Source organism: Thermobia domestica, chromosome 7 (genome assembly GCF_964235325.1).
Source record: "Thermobia domestica chromosome 7, izTheDome1.hap1.1, whole genome shotgun sequence".
NCBI classification, from domain to species: domain Eukaryota; kingdom Metazoa; phylum Arthropoda; class Insecta; order Zygentoma; family Lepismatidae; genus Thermobia; species Thermobia domestica.
In genome coordinates, this window is record NC_137460.1 from 299,052,975 (window position 1) to 299,071,907 (window position 18,933).

Below are 18,933 nucleotides of genomic sequence, written 5' to 3' on the forward strand. Positions count from 1 at the left end.
GAATTTAAGTTTTTTTTGGGGGGGGATAAACCAGATACTGTACAAGTGTAATTTCAAGAAAGCCAGGGAAAGGGTTTGTCATACTGATCTCAAGCGCAGTGTTGCATATTGTTAACAATTGATAAATGCAATTACATGTCTTCGTAAACTTAAAAATGTATCGAGACAATAGAACGGAAAGTAGAATTTGAAATAATATTAGTTCCGTATAATATCGTGATCTATGTTGTACGTTCCATTTCTCTCAAGCTTTGCCAAGATCAGCTTGCACCAAAGTGTGACAGATAGAACTTTGAGGCCTGGAAGTCTGCAGTGTTATTTATTTTAGATTCTGTATAGTAAATATGTAAAAGCTTTGGATCAGTTTTTACGTAGTTGCTATGAAAAGAAAGAGTTTGTTTGGGCCAGTCCAAGGAGGAGAAGACAAGAGCAAGTTTCCTTTTTTTTAACTCTTAGTTTTGCCATGTTGAAATAGGCAACAGATAGCGTACCTTGGCTAACCCAAAGAATCGAGAAGGAAATTTTACAGCTTTGCCGAATTAAAAAGCACTTCAAGTTGAAGATTTAGAGCAGTTGACAGTGTTTTTGAAAGTTCAAGAGGTGCGAATCCACGGAATGTGAGGCACATCCAAAAAATATGCACTAAAATTTACTAAGATAGCACAGTTGAAACGCGCGATGCGTTTATTCAGGTGTAGAGAAAGAGTGCATAACCGTATCGTACCTGTAATTTTATGAGGTCAGTGATGGGAGAACTGTGAGCAATAATCAATGCTGTGCGCACACTTTTCCTCCGAGTTCGACCTACGCGCAATAACTAAGTTTCTAAACGCTGAAAAGCTATCAGCGTCAGCGTCAGTGTTTGATGTCATGGGCGAAGGTATGGTCACAAGATAGTGCAGACAATTGACAACAGACCGCGTCAATCTGCAGGACGAACACCGTGGGTTTGAACCGTTTATGGTTACATATTAATTGATGGAAAGTACGGAGGAATCAATTCCGCAGAACCAGTGGCTTAAAATATCCGAACTCTCATGGTAGGTTCCGCAGATCTCCTTTGTTTTTCGCGCGTTAGATCGTCATCCAGATACTCTAGTTTTACCAGTTAAGAGAAGAATGTGTTCCGAGACAAGTGACAGTCGAGAACATGAAAAATTACCTTTCGTTCACTTTGCCCATATGCTGCGTTACTACCAAGAAGCGCACAAGTTCCTCGAACATATCGTTACCAGGAGCGAAATATAAGTGTCGTACGTGACCTACTGCCACAGCTCAAACCTATGCTCAAGTTCCACCTGTTCGACCTGAAGCAGTATCTTGTCGGACGTTTCTACAGCGTATGGTTATGACACCTTGGTTCCAATCTTCGGTTACAGAATTCTTTGACACATACAAGAGCTAATACCGCGTTACGACAGTGTTTCAGCAAGGATAATACATATGCTGAAGTACATTTTATATCAATAACTCCACAGTAATAAACACATTTTTTTTTACATTCGTCAGTCATTTTACATTCTGGATGCGCCTCGTGCACGCCTGGATGATTCAAAAGTACAAATGATCGTTGGTGTTCTAATGTATTTTTCGATTTACGTAGAAGCAATTAGAAACACCTCATTGAGTCTTGTTAGTTCTCGTCTTTGTGTTGACCTCTTAGGAGCGATGGTTGAAGAAGCACTTGAAATGTTTATATGCATTAAACTTAATACGTACTGTACGTGTGGGACAGATAAATCTGTAGTTTGAGTCATTCCACAATTCGAGATAGAACTCACGCAATTAATAATGACCAGAAGCACACCCTATCGCGTATGCAGAAGTTATCACCCCTTAAGATGAAACTATGAATAAGTCCGTGTCATTGAGTCTAGCCGCTGGCACCCGATCGCTGTGCCGAGAGGAGTGCAATACTATTCGAAAGCTACGAAACAAATTAGTATGTTTTTGTTTGTTTGTTATATTAAAATTAATACTAAATAACAGAAATGCTTGTAGAACGTATCGTACTTTACAGAAAATAAATAAAAGAAGTGTTGCAGTAACCAAAATGTTAAAAACTGGTATATTAATATCAGTACTTTTATTTTTTTCAGCGACTTCGATGTGAATAGCAACACATGGAAGAACACATGCTTTAGAAGGAGGGATGACAAGCCAAGTCAAAATAAAAACTATGAAGTAGTACGGGAATGTGAATCGTTTACCGATGCAAATGTCGTTAATTACTTCAAGTGTGACCACTGTGCAAAAAGTTTTAAACGAAAGTCTGCTCTTTCTACACATATGAAAACTCATTACACAAGAATATGGCCTAAGCGTATTAGTAAGCCACATACGAAACATGAATACAAAATAATCAATGTATCAACCGCAATTTATACATGCGATCACTGTAATGAAGAATTTAAAAACAAAGGTGGTTTTATTTCACATATGAAAATGCACACAAGGGAGAAGGATCTAGGCCCGTATGAATGTTCACATTGTTCTAAAACATACACTTTCAGAGAGAATCTGTCAAGGCATCTAAGGCAGATCCGGGGGGAATTAAGATTCTATTGTACTCTTTGTGGGAAGGGTTTTTATCATAGGTCTGATCTCAAGAAACATATAAAGAGTCATACAAATGAAGTCCACATAGATAAACGTTGCGAAGTATGTGGTGTAAGATTTACGCGAAAATTCAATTACGAAGCTCATCTTGCTACTCATTCGGGTAACCATCGATTCAAATGTGGCGAATGTGGAAAAGGCTTTGCATTTAAACCACCCTTATCAAGGCATGTAAGAGCTCATGCAGTGGACAGAACTTTCAAATGCGCTGACTGCGGAACAGCATATCTCTCCAGACGGGAATTCAGGAAACACATGATAAAGCATAACCGTGAAGCTGAGAATGTATGCCAATTATGTGGTAGGATGTTCCGCGAGAGGTATTTGCTTGCAATGCACGTAAGAATGCATACAGTTCCTCGTTCTTTCAAATGTACCGTATGCAGTTCAGCTTTTCAACGGAAATATGAATTGGAAAGGCACATGTTAAAACATACTGGTGAGAAGCCCTTCCAGTGTGCTATATGTGGTTCTAAATTTAAGCAGCTTGCAGCGCGAAGACAACATGAACAAGCTGTGCATGGTGATAGCAAGAAGTATCAGTGCGCAGACTGTGGTAAGTCATTTAATTATCTGGGGTCAGTTTTGTCCCACACTAAGTCACATGTAGACGGAAAGACTCGCAAATGTCGTATCTGTTCATACACAACTAGACGTATTGATCATTTTCGACATCACATGAACAAACATAAAATATAAACTTTTGGATGTGATATTGTTCTACAATTGCAGACTCCTAGTATAATCACTTGTACTTATACAAATCTTCTTTCACGGAGTTCGATATATGCACTGTTTAACATCCCATCGTAAATAAAATATTTAGATGCATTTTCCTTTCCTTTCAAATTAGATATAACTTTGGCCTTTCGTTTATACATACATTTGTATAGAAGTATAGTACTTCTAAAATACATTAAACATTTAGTTTCGTCATTTACGTAAAAAAAAATTTACATTGAAATTTTTTATATATATAAATAAATATTTTAAAAGTTTAAAACATGTCTTTGTAAAGGATATGGTATCTTTTTAACTATTTAAGAAACTGTAACAATTACATGAGTAGATAAGAACATGTTAGGGTCAAAAATACCTTCAGTTATAATTGTTTTCAAGAAACTTATTACGCAAACCTTGTAAAATCTCATGCACTCGAGAGAACTTTTAGGTGCGCTTACTTCGCTGGTGTATATATATATATATATATATATATATATATATATATATCGTTCTTATATAATCGCGCTGCTTAAAGGGATGTTAAATCAAAATCAAACAATATCTCGCCAGACAGGACTCAGGAAGCATACGTTAAAGCATTTTCTATCTTTTTTCTAACGGTTTTAATGTCATCAGGTGTAGAGGACTAAGGTGAGCAGGACATACCTGACAGGAGATATAAAGGGAATTGAAGAATTTTAGCTGGGAACACAATCGGAAGAGAACCACTACGAAGACCTAGACCAGTGGCGTCTCGTAACATAATTTTTCGGTAGTTCACAGTCGTCCGAAAATTCGAATTTAGAATTTTTTCAATCTCCTAAATAAGAAAAATCATAAAAATCAATGAAAGTCTCTCGATATATATATATATATATATATATATACAGGGTGTTCAATATACAATGCAACACGGAGTTTGGGATAGTAGAACTTTTGAACCTGAAGGGATACACGAATAATGGTTATACCAAAACGAAACCTTGTTCATACATATATTTTTAAACTAGGAAGCAACGATTGAAGTGCACTAGGAACCACAAAGCGTTGGCAGATGTAACCGAAGGTGTAAATCAATTTTTTTGCAAAATATGTAAATTGTCTTATAACTCCCGAAGTCAAGCGTGCTAGCCGCTAGACGAAATTGAGTTTCTCACATTGTGTTGATTTAAATCGATGAGTCAGTGTTGCCAGATCCAAAGATAAGAAACTAGCGTGCCTCTCCTTCAAAAATAGCGAATTTGAACTATTTGTAGCTCACATGGACCTATATAGAAATGAATTAATTGGCAACTAATGACTGGTACCAGAGGCAGTCCGTCATAAAGGGCCCAATGGGCCCGGGCCTCTCATCGTTTTTTGTATTAATATAGAAAAATGTATGTATTTTAAGTTATCCTGCCAGTATTGTTGCTATAATCTCCCTCTGAACCAAAAACATCAGTTCTGACTCCTTCAAATCAGTTTTTCCATGTACTACTTACGCTTATGGTCACGCGGTCAGTATAAAAAAAAGGGCCTAGCTGTTTCAGTGTGGACTTAGTATCGTCTTGCATTCAGTCTCGTGTGGCGAACAACGTGAAAACCCAGCTTGAATGTAGGTAGTATGGGCCAAAACGCGTAGGCCCTCATCCACACGATTGCACCCGACCCTTTCCGAACGAAAAGGTTTGAAGCTTGCATGTTGCCAAAATTCGCCTAGTTTGTAGAGGAAAGGTTATTCCGCACTTTCACTTAATTGACCCTTGACCTTGCTCTTTTGTCTTATTTTTGCTGAAAGGATCCAAAATCAACTGCGTGTCCATCCCTCAGTTTAGATTTGCATCTTCTGAGTATTTTTTGTGTTATTTCCCACCCCCAACCCCCCGTGTTTTCGTGTAGTTGTGGAAAATAAATAAAGTAAGAATGTTGTTACAAAGTATTACCCGCGTTTTCAATAGTGAACCCTCAGAACTTTTCCACTTTTAAACATTCCTTGCAGGAAAATGACGTGACAGTTGTATACCGTTCCTATCCGATGCTGAACAAAGAAGAGCTCAAATCCGAACTATTAGTCGCATACAACAATGATATTCTTTGCGCAATTAATAACGCTAGTGATTTATTACTATCTATGTATATAGCAGAGTATATATACAGATAATTAGGTGAGTACCAGTAAATATTTTATGTTACATTGTTGCCCTATGATCATACTTAATGTGTTAGTATGACGAGTTTTTCTGACTGCAATTTCGACATTTTAAGCAATTCACTTAATGATCAAATAATAACAGTAGTAGTAATAGTAGTAGTAGTAACCATAAAGTATTTGTCTTGAGGCTTGGCCCACCCTACCTTTTATTCCACGAGCCGCCACTTACTGGTACTAATGAAATAATTTTAACATTTGCCGGACATATTCAAGAACAAATTATGATCGATGGACGAAAACAATTATATGTAAGGTAGGGCAGAAGTGGATCCAAAAGTTAACGAAAGTCGTACAGCGAAAAACAAAAAATATTTTCAGCTATTCAATCCTTCACGTTACTAGGATCCTTCACGTCACTATTCAATCGATAAAAACCTCACGAGTTCTTGAAGAACTTCCCAAAAACAGAACAAAAGAAAAGCACCACCAGAAAAACAAGGGTCCTTCTAAGTACCACCAAAACTCAAAACGGAGTTAAATTTTACATAACCAACCCAAGCAAAACTGAAAAATTACCAACAACCAACCCAACAGAAATAACGACAAAAAGAAAAAACAAACAGAATATAAAAAGAATCACTAATACACAACCTCTCATAAAAAAATCCAACCCCCTACCAACTGAAAATATTGGGAAAAGACTTACCACTCCTCAACACAGGAAACAAACCGATGGTCCTGAAAAGGAACCTGAGAAACTCACACAAATTGAAACAAATTCTACCAAATAACATTAAAAGACAACAAACCTTCCTCAAATAATAAGACAGCTCAGAAAAATGAATCCCACAGACCTCTTATATACCACAGACATCAAAAATTTACAACCAAACATAAAAAAAACATAGAACTCACACCTCAAGACATGTTTGGCTAAAAAAAAATGCGGGGGAGAAATTCTGTAATCACCAGTCTCATCACTAGAAAGGAAAGAGTTAGATAGTCTGATGTATAATTATTACATTAGACTTGGTGGCAAAACATTTGTCCGGCGCAAACATAAGCTACAGGGGGACCGGAGTCGGTTGCACATGCGAACGTCTACGTTCACATGGAGTTAGCTAAGACAGAAACGGGCCCTAAGAAACCTTTATTAGAAAACAGAATTGAAGTCCATCATAAGAATAATCCATAATAAGAATAGGTGGTGTAGTACAGTGCTCATTGTCAGATCACGATGGCCTATATGTGTTATACCCCTTTGTCAAACACAATAATACTAGGGTGGTGACCAAGAGTTTTCGAGTACTTAGTTTAGATAATATCTGTAGTTTAAGACATAAATTAAAAGAAATTGACTGGCAGCAAATATTCTTCAGATGTAAAAATGTAGTAGAAGCATGTGAATTTTTTATGTATAATTTAACACGGTGCCTAAACGAATGTTGTCCAAGAAAATTTAAACGCTATAACTTATCTACAAACAAATTACAGCAAAATGTTAGTAACTGGTACACTCCGCAACTAGCAGAGCTTCGTAAGGTTGTCATTGCTTGGTACAATAGGGCTAAATCGGGCTGTCCTGTGGGAAAAGAAAAATACATCAGAGCTAAAAGACACTACAGAAAGGAAATAAGTGCGGCAAAAATTAAGGCAAACGACAATTTTATTGTAAACCATACAAATAAATGTAAAGCAGGGTGGACAATTATAAACAGGGAAATAGGGATACGAAAAGAAAATGATTTAATATCAATATCCCCTGACACTTTTAATGAATTCTTTGTAAGTAGTGCTAAGTATGTAAATGGTAATACAAGCAATATCTCTAAGTCCACAGAAAACGGTGTTATAGACTTTAAAAGTATTCTAAGTTCATGTAGAAATCATACTAGTAACTTGACATTTAAATGGACAAACGTAACACCTGAAGCAATTTTGTCAGTGGTTCGTAAGTTTAAGACATCTGGTAGCGAGGATTATTATGGGTTTACTAATAGTACAATTAAAAACATTATAGACGTAATAGTGGAACCCCTTACACACTTAATTAATTGGATACTAGTAGAAGGAGTGTTCCCAGATTGTCTTAAGATTGCGGTTACTATTCCCATACATAAAAAAGGGGACAAAAACTGTCCCAGCAACTACAGACCAATATCTCTCGTACCAATTGTATCAAAAATTATTGAACATTGCATGAAAGAACAACTAACTCTGTACTTTGAAAATAACAAACTCATTAACTGTGCACAATATGGGTTTCGGAAAGGTATGTCCACAATTAAAGCTGTTGAAAAAGTTGTATCTGAGATAATTGATGCCTTTGAAAACAGTTCATTCGCTTGCGCAACATTATTAGATTTAAGTAAGGCTTTTGATACTGTTTCACATGAAATATTGATTCAGAAATTACAGTATTATGGGATCAGAGGAACTGAGCTCCTATTGATCAGGTCTTATCTTGAAAGTAGAAAACAAGTTGTGTGTGTACAAAATAAACAGTCAAACGTACTTGATATATTAACAGGAGTGCCACAGGGAAGTGTCATTGGACCTTTTCTATTTCTGGTATATATTAACGATTTACCTGACTACGTATTAGAAACCACTGTTATGTATGCCGATGACACTACATTTATAACGAAAGATAATAATATCAATGCAATACACACAAAAAATAATAAAGCAATAGATAAATCTACTGTTTGGCTGTTCCACAATAAATTACATTTGAATCATAATAAAACAGAGAAGTTATACTTTCATCTCAGCAGCTCCACAACTGATACAAAAGAATGCTCCTCAGTTAATCTATTAGGGATATACTTAGATACGAAATTAAACTGGAATGTGCATACTATGCAACTTTGTAAAAAAAAATTATCAAGGGCAGTATATGTGTTACGTAAATTAAAAATATCTGTAAGTAAAAGTCTATTAATCACTGCATATTATGCTTTCTTTCACTCTCATCTTTCGTATGGCATACTATTATGGGGTAATTCTTCCGGGGCACAAACAGTACTTAAGTGGCAAAAAAGAGCAATAAGAACGATAACAGGAATTCCAGAGAGAGAATCTTGCAGACATTTTTTTAAAGATTTTGGAATAATGACCATCCCATCCTTGTACATATTATCGTGCCTTATGTATATCAAAGAAAACTGTACAAATTATGTTACTCGAAGTAGTGTTCACTCACACAATACAAGGCGCAAAAATGAAATAAATTTCCCCATGTGCTTCTGTGCAAAACTCAAAATAGTTATAAATATATAGGGATGAAATTGTATAATCTGTTGCCACTCAGAGTGAGAGAAATGGAGATTAAAAATTTTAAATGTTTTTGTAAAAAGTGGCTCTTAGAAAAGTGTATATATAGTATTTCAGAATTTCAGGAAGAAATTTCAGGATTAGAATAGAAAAGTAGTACTAGGTAAAATATAAAATATTGTATTGATTAATTAAAATTGTAAATATTATATGTACGCAAACTTAAATTTTGACGTTGTCTATTACAACATCATGTTTTTTAACGACAATAAATTATTCTTATATTCTTATATATATTCTTAATCCCAGGCACAAAACAAAACCTTGAAACATAGAAAAAACCTACCAAAAATCATAGGTGTATGGGAACTCACCATCGAAACAAACCAAACACGAACAAACTACCAAGTTGTAGCAAGAGAAAAGACAATGCTATCTCCTAGTGACAAAAATACACTACAAGCCCACAAACAAACAAGAAACCCTGGGAGAGGACTCAGAATAGAAAAAAAGCAAAAAGGGAAAGCAACAAAATAGAAAAAGGAAAATACGAAAAGAGGGATAGACAGAAACCTATCCAATCAAGAAAATCGGAAACAGAGAATGAATTAAAAAATCGAAACTAGAACCCATGAGGAAAGGAAAAACTAAAACAGTCAAACATCCCAACCAGAAACCACAAAAGAGAGATCGAAAGAAACCGCAAAAAAGAATTTAATGCAGACCAAAAGACCGAACCAAAAGATCAAAGAAACAATAAATGAAAGCAAGTGAAACAACAATAACAGAAAAAATACCTAGACACGAAAGACGGAACAGGACAAAGAAAACGGAAAGAACAACAAAATAACGAAGGAACAGCCAATAAAATATTTATAGTGAAACAACCACGCGTTTATGGCAACATCAACATAAACCAAACGAGTTAACACATAATAATAAAAACGAAAAGAAGAAAAAAGGAAACGAAAAATGACGTTATACAGGGGAAAACTAGTTGCACACAAACGCTGGTAAAAAAAAAGGAGGGAAAACGAGCTCGAATGAGCAAAGGGAAAGGATGCTTGGTGTACACTGAGAAATCAGGCTCTATGTCCCGCCTGCACACTTGTATATAAAAAAAAATATAAAGTAATAATGACGAGGTGGTTGCATATCTTCAGGAGTATTGATTTGCCCCCTAATCCAAGGGTCTGCGCACGCCTGTGGTGAACACATATCTTAGAAGAGCGACTATCCAATTTAGTTATAAAAAAAACTAACATAATAATGAATCATTTTCTTAAGCGATCTACTTATAATGCTTAATAAAGTCATGACTTAATCACAGAAGCAGAGATGATTCGTGGCTAAGCGGTTAGCGGACGCGCCTTTGGCGTGGGAGATCCGGTTTCGACTTCCGGCGGGAGCTTATGTGGAATGGATACGATGTCTCATGTATCATCATCCGAAGATAATAAGTATACTATTTCGACGCACTCCGGGGAATCCTGTCTGTGCTTTGACTTTTTTCCCCAGTAAATCCTTATTCTCCGTCAATAACTTCTTTTTCACCGGGGATGATGAACACTAAATTGTCTTCGTCCTCCTCAAAAACTAACTTCCGTACGGAAGCCATAGCAGAAAATACGAACAATATTTTCCTAAACCCAGTATTTAAGCCTTTACGTCAAACAAGATGGCGTCCTAACAACACTATCTTTTTACAAGCCTCTTATTCCGTTCAAGGCCGACATTCTTTTTCTCGCGCCACCCACATTTTTCCAATATATTGAAAACAAAACATCTTCTATACAAGCAAGCAATTCTCAAGAAAAAACAATTTAAAAATTCAAAGAATTCTTCTCATGTGTCCATTGAAGGCTAATACTTTTTTCTTCGAAATTCAATATGTCCGTGTCTATATTCAAGGTTAAGTAACCTTAGATATTCATCTGCTCTTTTCTTATGTGTATGTAACTAAACTCAAGGCCAACACTTTTCTGTTTTTTTTTTTTTCGAAATTCTATCTATACATGTCTTTACTCCATTTCACTTTTATTCACGCCCGCGAGTATTTTCCGTTCGCGCCGATCCGCGTTTCCGCCACCTGGCGCCGGGATTCGTGTTCTAACAAGTTTTTTCTAATGTAAATAACCTCTATGTGTGAAGTACATGAACGGATTTTTTCATAAACATCCACCAGCAAAGCACTGTATACGCATTCTCTTCCTCACCCATACAAACTAGTACAATTCTTTCTTTTGTTTACAATTCACCTATTGCAAGTCAACAACAATCCTTACCCACACGACCTCTTTTCTATACAATTATTCTTAAAACCCTCCACCTGCAAAGCACTGTATACGCGTTCTCTTCCCCCACCCGTACCATCCTCTACTATTATTTCTTTTGTTTACATTGTATATCCGTTCTCACCCAATGATTCAACATTGTATATTCGTTTACATTACCATGTCCTATTATTTCTTTTGTTTGCATAGGGTCAAAGAACACTATACACAATCTCATCCCTCCCAGAACGTCACCATATGTCACTAAATAATAGAATCAGCCAATCATTAAGCTAGAGTCAATATTTTCGGTCATAGCTACAGTGCTTTGGGAGTTTTTAGGTAAAACTCTGGAACAAATTTGTCTTCATACAATTCTTTTGAGAACTGACACAATTAAGGTGGATAAAGTTGAGGAAGGAGGTGAAATTCCAAGTAAAACCAAGTAAGTTATCCTTTTGATTATGATCTGGTGAGACAGAAAAGTGAACATAATGAGATAGTCTAATCTCCAAATTAACTTTGATTTGTATAATGGTTTCCTTGATGGTGTTCCGTGTCACTATGAAGTTCTTTTTCTTTGCTTAAAATTCTGAAAGTTGCCATTTGCTAATTATCCTTATTATGGCCAGATAAAATCTAAGTGGATTCCCAATGTATTAATTTTATATATCACGGCGCAAATGATTTTTATGTGTGAAGTTCAGTACTGGTAAAGTGAGGTTTTTTTAAGAGCTCATTTTCTTCGAGCACTATAGTCTGATAGCAGCAAACGTAATGCATAATATTAGCAAAATAATTTCGAATGATTATCTCGGAAAAATCTATTTAGAATAAGAAACAACTGGTGTAATCACCGATACATTCTTGAGAAAAGTATGGTACCTAGAAAGTGATTTTTTTAAATAACAATGTACATGTATGTGTTGTTTTATTAGGATAAAGTAGTTTAGTTCAGTTAGGGTAGGTTAGATATTTTAAGTTAGGAGCATATTATGCGATTTTTCTTGTACGTTTCGCTGTGCCATGTGGGAAAAATGTGTCAGTAAAAGTGAAAATGAACATGGTAAACAATAAGTCGCTAAAAAAATTACTAAATCCTCCAGTCAGTCGTAACCATATAACTTGTCATTTACACAACACAGAAAAGATAAGAAGGTAAATAAATTAGCTTACCACAAAATAAACAAATGTGATCTAAACATTTTCATAATGTTGTGCAACCAGTCTGTTTCATTTACTTTTTCAAATTTTACTTTGTTATCCAAAGAAATACTGAAAAAGATATATAAATAAAAGAAAGACAGTAAGAATCAAGTGAAGTTTGAAATGATGGCAATAAGAATTTACCAGTTAACAATTATTGGTGAAACTTAAAAATATACTGTAAAATATTGCCATATCTGTTCAAAGGAGAATACTGTTTCCAAATTTTCATTTTTAAATACTTCTTTTAAAAAACTTTTATATCAAATTTTGAGCTATTATGTAAATAAAATGTACAAGCCGTGGACTGAATATTTTTTTTCAAAACAGAAAATGGAAAATCCAACTCTAGTTTTAAATAGTGGAGAGTATAGTAATGTTTACAAGGTGTATGGTATACAGAAAATGCTTAGAGCAGTATATGAAAATACTCTCACTTCCAAAAATTAAAAAATTACGGCTGTGAAAGATCCAGCTCTTCTGACTACAACAGGAAATTGAAAATACCGAATCTCGAGGGGAAATTCATTCTTTCAGGGTTTTTTAAAAATTGTTTGGATTTTTTAAATATTATTTTCCGTTGCGCTAAAAAAATCTGTTTGGAAGTTATTGTGGATCTTTTCCGGTGTTATGGTCATTACACATAACTGCAGTTTGAGTAGTCATCATTGCCAAATCAACTCGGAGGTTGACATCCCGTGTCTGTAGTTTGTGGTTCGCAACCTTTCTCACGGTGGGTTGCGGATGAAAGACTGCAGACCTGGATGCCGAGCTGTGAGTTATGATGGAAGGGGCTCTGGAAACATCTTCTTTGGGCAAATTTGAGTTCGATTTTCCGGCGACAACTGGCTTGGTGAATGGATCAATGATTTTTGGTGACTCACCTGCACGGAGCCCAGTAGCCTAGGTGTCGCAACCATAAGTGAATGATACATTTGCACAGTTCATAGTCCTAAGGAAAGTGAACATGATACAGTAATATAATACATTTTATTTTATTTTTTTGTAATTACCAAATAAACTACAAACAGAAAATAAAAGGATACCCCTATAATATATGTGTCTTCCCGCAAGAAAAGATGTACCTGACTAGTTGTTCACGGTTATTTCATTTTAATTTGAAGGTATTAATATAATGGGGAAAATTTTGCAACTGATCGGATAATTTCAGGGCTTTGAGCTTGAAGTCTGTCATTCTGAATCTGATAGCACTGACTGACCCTGATGTCAGGGTTGCTTTATGTGTCAAGGTCCAGTTTTGTGCAATGTGTTCGTTTTTTGCAAGTGTTGTTTTTTGCACTTTTTCGTTAAATTCAACTTTCTAGTCAATGGACATCCCGCACGCAATTATTTTTCTAAAATTCTTGTATTTATTACAATTTTGCCGAACGAGGCGATTTCGGGTTTCCAACCCGTGCCATTTTTGACCTTCTGTGGCATGGCCACGTATTTAATTCAGTGTCAACCATTTTCTGCTTTATACAATTTTGATGTTAGCAATGTTCACACATTATATACCTATTATATATACAATGTGTGCACCCTGCCAACACTGAATTAGACCTATTTATGTTGGTACCGTGCAAGGTCTATCCACAGAAGGTTATCTGGTAACTTTTGTCCACCAGATGGCAGGCAAGTACTCTCGCGTCATCAAGTATGCCAAACTTTCCCGCCTTTTCCTAGCAGACGATCACGGGCAAACTTTCCTTTAGTGAGAAACATCTGAAGTGTCGTTTCGTAGTTTGTTTTAGTTTTATTTTTTTCTTTACTTATCAGTGAACTAAAATTTATTTTAAGAGGAAGAAACATTCTGTGACTGAACTTTGTGTTTAGAAAGTAGGTCGAATTTCAATAGATTTACGTGAGTGGTGAGTGAGTGACTGTTTTATTTGAGTGGCTGAGTGAGTGATATTATTTTAGGTGAGAGACTCGATTTATTTGTATTTATGCATGTAGTATATGCCATAAATAATGACCGGAACAATCTGTAGTGTCGCAATTTGTAAAAGCAATGCGGTACAGGCAAAAAAAACTGGCGAAAAGATATCTTTTTATTGTTTTCCTAGTGATAAGAGCATAAGAAAAATATGGGTTCAAAAATGCCACCGAAAAGACTTCTTCGATCCCACTAACAAGCGAGTTTGTAGTAAACACTTTACACATGATGATTTTGAGGACGCACTGATGGCTAAATTGACGAACACGTTACCCAAACGTTTAAAGAAGGACGCGGTTCCATCGTTAAATTTATTGCCCAGCCAGAATAATGCGGAGTTAGAATTCTTAAGCGAAAGAAGGGAACGATTTCAGAAGAAGCAAAATAAGGAAATTGTAGAGGAACTTCTTGTTTCACCCGTGCCAGACGAAAGTAGCTGTTCTTCAAATAATGTCGAATCGTTGAACGACAATAAATATAGTAAATTGGAAAGTGATTACAACCAATTACTTGAAGAGGCCAAATTGCTGAAAGAAAGATTAAAAGATGAGGAGATGCAAGTGAAGATTTTGGCAGCTAAGAATTTGGAATTGGAATCTAAAATTTTACACAACGAAAAACAAATTGACCAGAGAATAGATGAAATTTTAGGAGAGTATTTAACAAAAAATCAAATAGAAATTCTCAGAAAGAAAAAACGAAAGCGCGATGGTCAAATGAGGAGATGGCTAAGGCATTTACTCTTAGATATTTTAGTATTAGAGCGTACTTATATGTTAAAGACATATTAAAATATCCTCTTCCGGGTATTTCTACTCTGCAAGGATGGGCTACGAATGTTAGCTTAAAAAATGGTTTGTTGAAGGATGTAATTAATATAATGAATATTAGTGGTCAAACCAAAAGTGACCTAGATAGAATTGTAGTTCTGAGCTTCGATGAAGTCAAAGTTTCATCTATTTACGAGTACGACAGTAAAGATGATGAAGTTATTGGCCCACACAATTATATGCAAGTTATAATGGCAAGAGGACTTTTCAGTAATTGGAAACAACCAGTGTACGTAATCTTTGACGAAAAAATGACCTCAAAAATACTCAACGAAGTTGCTACTGCTTTACACAACATAAAATATAACGTAGTTGCCTGTGTGTCGGACTGCGCGGGGGGAAATATGGGGCTGTGGAAAGAACTTGGAATCACTCCAGAAAACACACACAGTTTCCATCCGGTAACAGGCGAAAAAATATACTTCTTTGCAGATGCTCCTCATCTTCTGAAATTAATTCGCAACTGGTTCTTGGATACTGGCTTCGTTCTTCAAGATGGCACCGTGATCACGAAAGAACCTATAGAATACCTAATCAACAATGCTACTAGTGAAATAAGTTCTTGCCACAAACTTACGCCATTACATTTGAACTGTGAAAGAAATCAAAGACAGAATGTTTTGCTAGCGGCTCAACTTCTATCTCACACAGTTGCAACTGCGTTAAAGCGATATCAATCTGGAAACAATCCTAAGTTAGCACGAAATGTCGTAGCGTTTATTGAATTAGTAAGCCACTGGTTTGATTTGATGAATTCAAACAATCCAGTCTGTCAACTGCCTGCAGGTCAGCCATATGGAAAAAATTTCGAAACTCAAAATGAATTAATACAAAATATGACTGATATGATTAGAGGAATGAGATGTACAGGGAAAGCATCTCTCCAGATATTTCAGAAAGGAGTTCTAGTGTCATCAAAATCTCTCTGTAACCTCTATGAAGATATGAAACAGAAGTACGACATATCATATCTCCTCACACACAGATTAAATCAAGATTGCTTGGAGAATCTTTTCTCTCAAATAAGGACAAGAGGTGGGCTTCATGATCACCCGTCACCACTTAATGCCCTTTACAGAATAAGAATGATTTTATTGGGAAAAAATCCTGGATCTGTCCAGAAGCATACCAACACACAAGGGAGTGGAGACCAAAGCGAATACCTGTTTGTCAGCGTTCTCAGGCAAGCGAAGATTAAACGACGGGAAATAATTTGTAACCCTCCGATGCAAGGCAAAGAGGATGAAGAAAGTGTCCAAAGCAGCTCCTCTCTATCTTCAAACAATTCGTTTCCAACTGCAGCAACAATGTTGGAAGAGGATGGGTTAGAATATCTTGCGGGATATCTAGCCAAAAAACACGTGAAAGAATTCCCAGAGCTGGGCGATTACACATACAAAACTCAAGACAATAGCTTTCATTCCTACAGTATACCATCGTGGGTGAGAAGTTTGTCTTTTGGTGGTTTAGTTGAACCTTCTTCCGTTTGGATGGAAAATGTAAAAAAAAAATGGACAAACTCTTCCAGCAATATCATGGAAATACGTTTAAGTTAAGAAAGCAAGTTGCATTTTCAACATCAAACTTTATTTCCAAGGAGCTGCGAGATATTCCACGTGTGCTGATTAGAAGCTTTTGTAGGCAACGCACTTTCATTCGCGTAAGATTTCTTAATCAATTGCACAGTAAAGAAATAGTAGGTCCGTCATTGAAGAGAAAGTTTGGCAGTGGCCGTGACAGAAAAAATGTTAAAAAGATCAAGAAGCTTGTTGTATAAACTGGAAAATTGTGGTGAGCAGACTGCACAATATTTTATGTTGTATATATTCAGTGTATAGGGTTTTTTTCTTTCTTTACGAAATAGTTATATTTTTCGGGAAAGATCCAGACGTAACTGTTGCGAATTAAAATTTAATAAACATTTTGTGATTAAAACACTTTTGCGGTAAACTGGTTGCACGATATTTTACGTTCATTTAGTGTGTAGTGTTGGTGGTTTTGTGAAATAGTAACTGTTGCAAAAGAAACTGACTGTAATACAAGCTAGATTTTGTGGTTACTGCTTCTTACATCGTCATCGACCGACTCATCTGGAATCGTTCTAGATAGAATACTTCGGAAAGGGAAGCAACAAATAGGTAAGTTTACTAAACACATGTTTAATAATATTTTGTCAGTGTCACCTGGTTAAAAGTTCTTGCTCGTCCAGCAAAAATCCCAGCAAGATTTTTAATTTAGGCCCCAGAGTTGTTTGCTGATTATGTTTTTTTTTTCTTAAATGCACGCACGAATGCAATGATGAATGTACTTTCCTTTCTAATAATAATAATAATAATAATAATTGTACTTGCTTTACGGAGGCTGCATAGTTAAGTGCTTGATAAATACACTTATTGCGTTAGTTTCTTAATTACTTTATTAACCAAGGCGTAATGTGTCAAGAATAAACAGCGAAAATGTTTCAAGTTCGATCCTATTGCATGCGGTGATAGCAGAAGACGGAAACCCACGCAGCATACTCGGTGACGTTTTCCCGCCTGCTCTCCTATTGACTGAACGTTACCAGACAACCTTCTGTAGATATACCTTGGGTACCGTGAGCCCACAGGCCGCTAGTCATCGTCATAATTACGTAAATCCTGGTAGGAATAAAAGAACAGACTATTCTCAAATTATGACGATTAACACCCTGCAAGCTGTAGGATAAGTTGCCCCAAAACACTGATCTTGTTGTCAGATAAATACACAGTCTAATAATCCCTAACCACACAATTACCTAGAAACAATTAATTTGAAGGATTATTAATTTTACTTTACTTTCCTGAGCGTTGTATACACTTGGATATATTTCAGTTCAGTTCGTCGAAGAGGAAGGAGGTTCGCCTCTCTGTCTGGTGAACACATGTGAGAAATGGGAATCAGCGTGTAACAATGGAGAACCACCGTGGGCTCCTTTATACAAAGGAAAAGTGTCCAAAAAAATGTTCGAGCGAGTATTTTTAAGAGCGGGGAGTGAATATCTTATTACTAAGTGTGCAGGTGTCAGTGCGTTTCTTATTGTGATACTCCTATCGGCCCACGAAATCGAGCCAAATCCTGGCCCCGATATGGAGCACATTAAGAAGCTATTTGCGGAACTAAAAACAGGACAGGGCAGTCTGATAGATGACGTGAGACATGTGAGGCTTGAATTAAAAACAGTGCTTCAGAAAATCTCACAACTCGAAAACGAACTCCCGAAAACAAAAACCGAATTAAAGAAATTTGAAAGGGGAAGTCTTTCTTTGCAGCAGAAGATAGATTATCTGGAAAGAGAGTCCAGAAGAAATAATGTTTTTATGGTATAAGTGAGAGTGTGCATAAACACGACACGTGGGAAGAAAGTGAACGCAAAGTCATTGTTCTCATAAGAAACTGTCCAGATAATAATATTGTTGTCAATAGTAATATGATTGAGAGAGCGCATAGAATGAGAAGTAAATTAAAGAAACGTCCTATTGTGGTTAAGTTTAATTCATTCAAAAAGAAAGAGGAAATTCTAAGGTTGGGGAAAAAATTCGATCTCAGGGAGGGTCAGTAACTGCACATTTCTCTGACGGAGTGAAACAAAACTCGTGAAGAAGTAAAGAAACATCTAGTGCAAGCAAGAAATGACGGGTGCTTTGCAAATTTACGTTATGACAAACTACTAGTAAATGGGGCGAAATATACGTTACAACAGCATAGTGACTACGAAAAGGAAAGGAACAAAACAGCTGATAGTTACATCCGGCTGTTAGAACAAGCTGCTCCCTCTCCTCCCGTAAATGCTACCCCTCAGCACATTCTGAAGATCCCATCGCAGGGGGCTGGGAATCAACGCGTACCAGTAGTAGTGACCTTGGCCGCAAACAGCAGAAGTGAAAAGAAGTGGAAGATCATATCCTACAACAG

At 36.3% G+C, this 18,933-nt stretch overlaps 1 protein-coding gene across 4 annotated transcripts in view; it reads left to right on the plus strand.

Annotated features, from left to right (window-relative positions):
• The window catches only part of LOC145691098 (uncharacterized), a 39,334-nt gene extending 28,786 nt beyond the window's left edge, over nt 1-10,548 (plus strand). For 2 of the 4 annotated variants that reach the window (XM_081766783.1, XM_081766781.1), the window contains exon 3: nt 2,100-10,548. In XM_081766783.1, the coding sequence (XP_081622909.1) occupies nt 2,100-3,318 (1,219 nt within the window). In that variant the 3' untranslated portion in view covers nt 3,319-10,548. The remainder of the gene's footprint in view (nt 1-2,099) is intronic. The other 2 variants (XM_081766780.1, XM_081766779.1) reach the window with 2 other exon arrangements.
• Nucleotides 10,549-18,933: the final 8,385 nt, after the last annotated feature.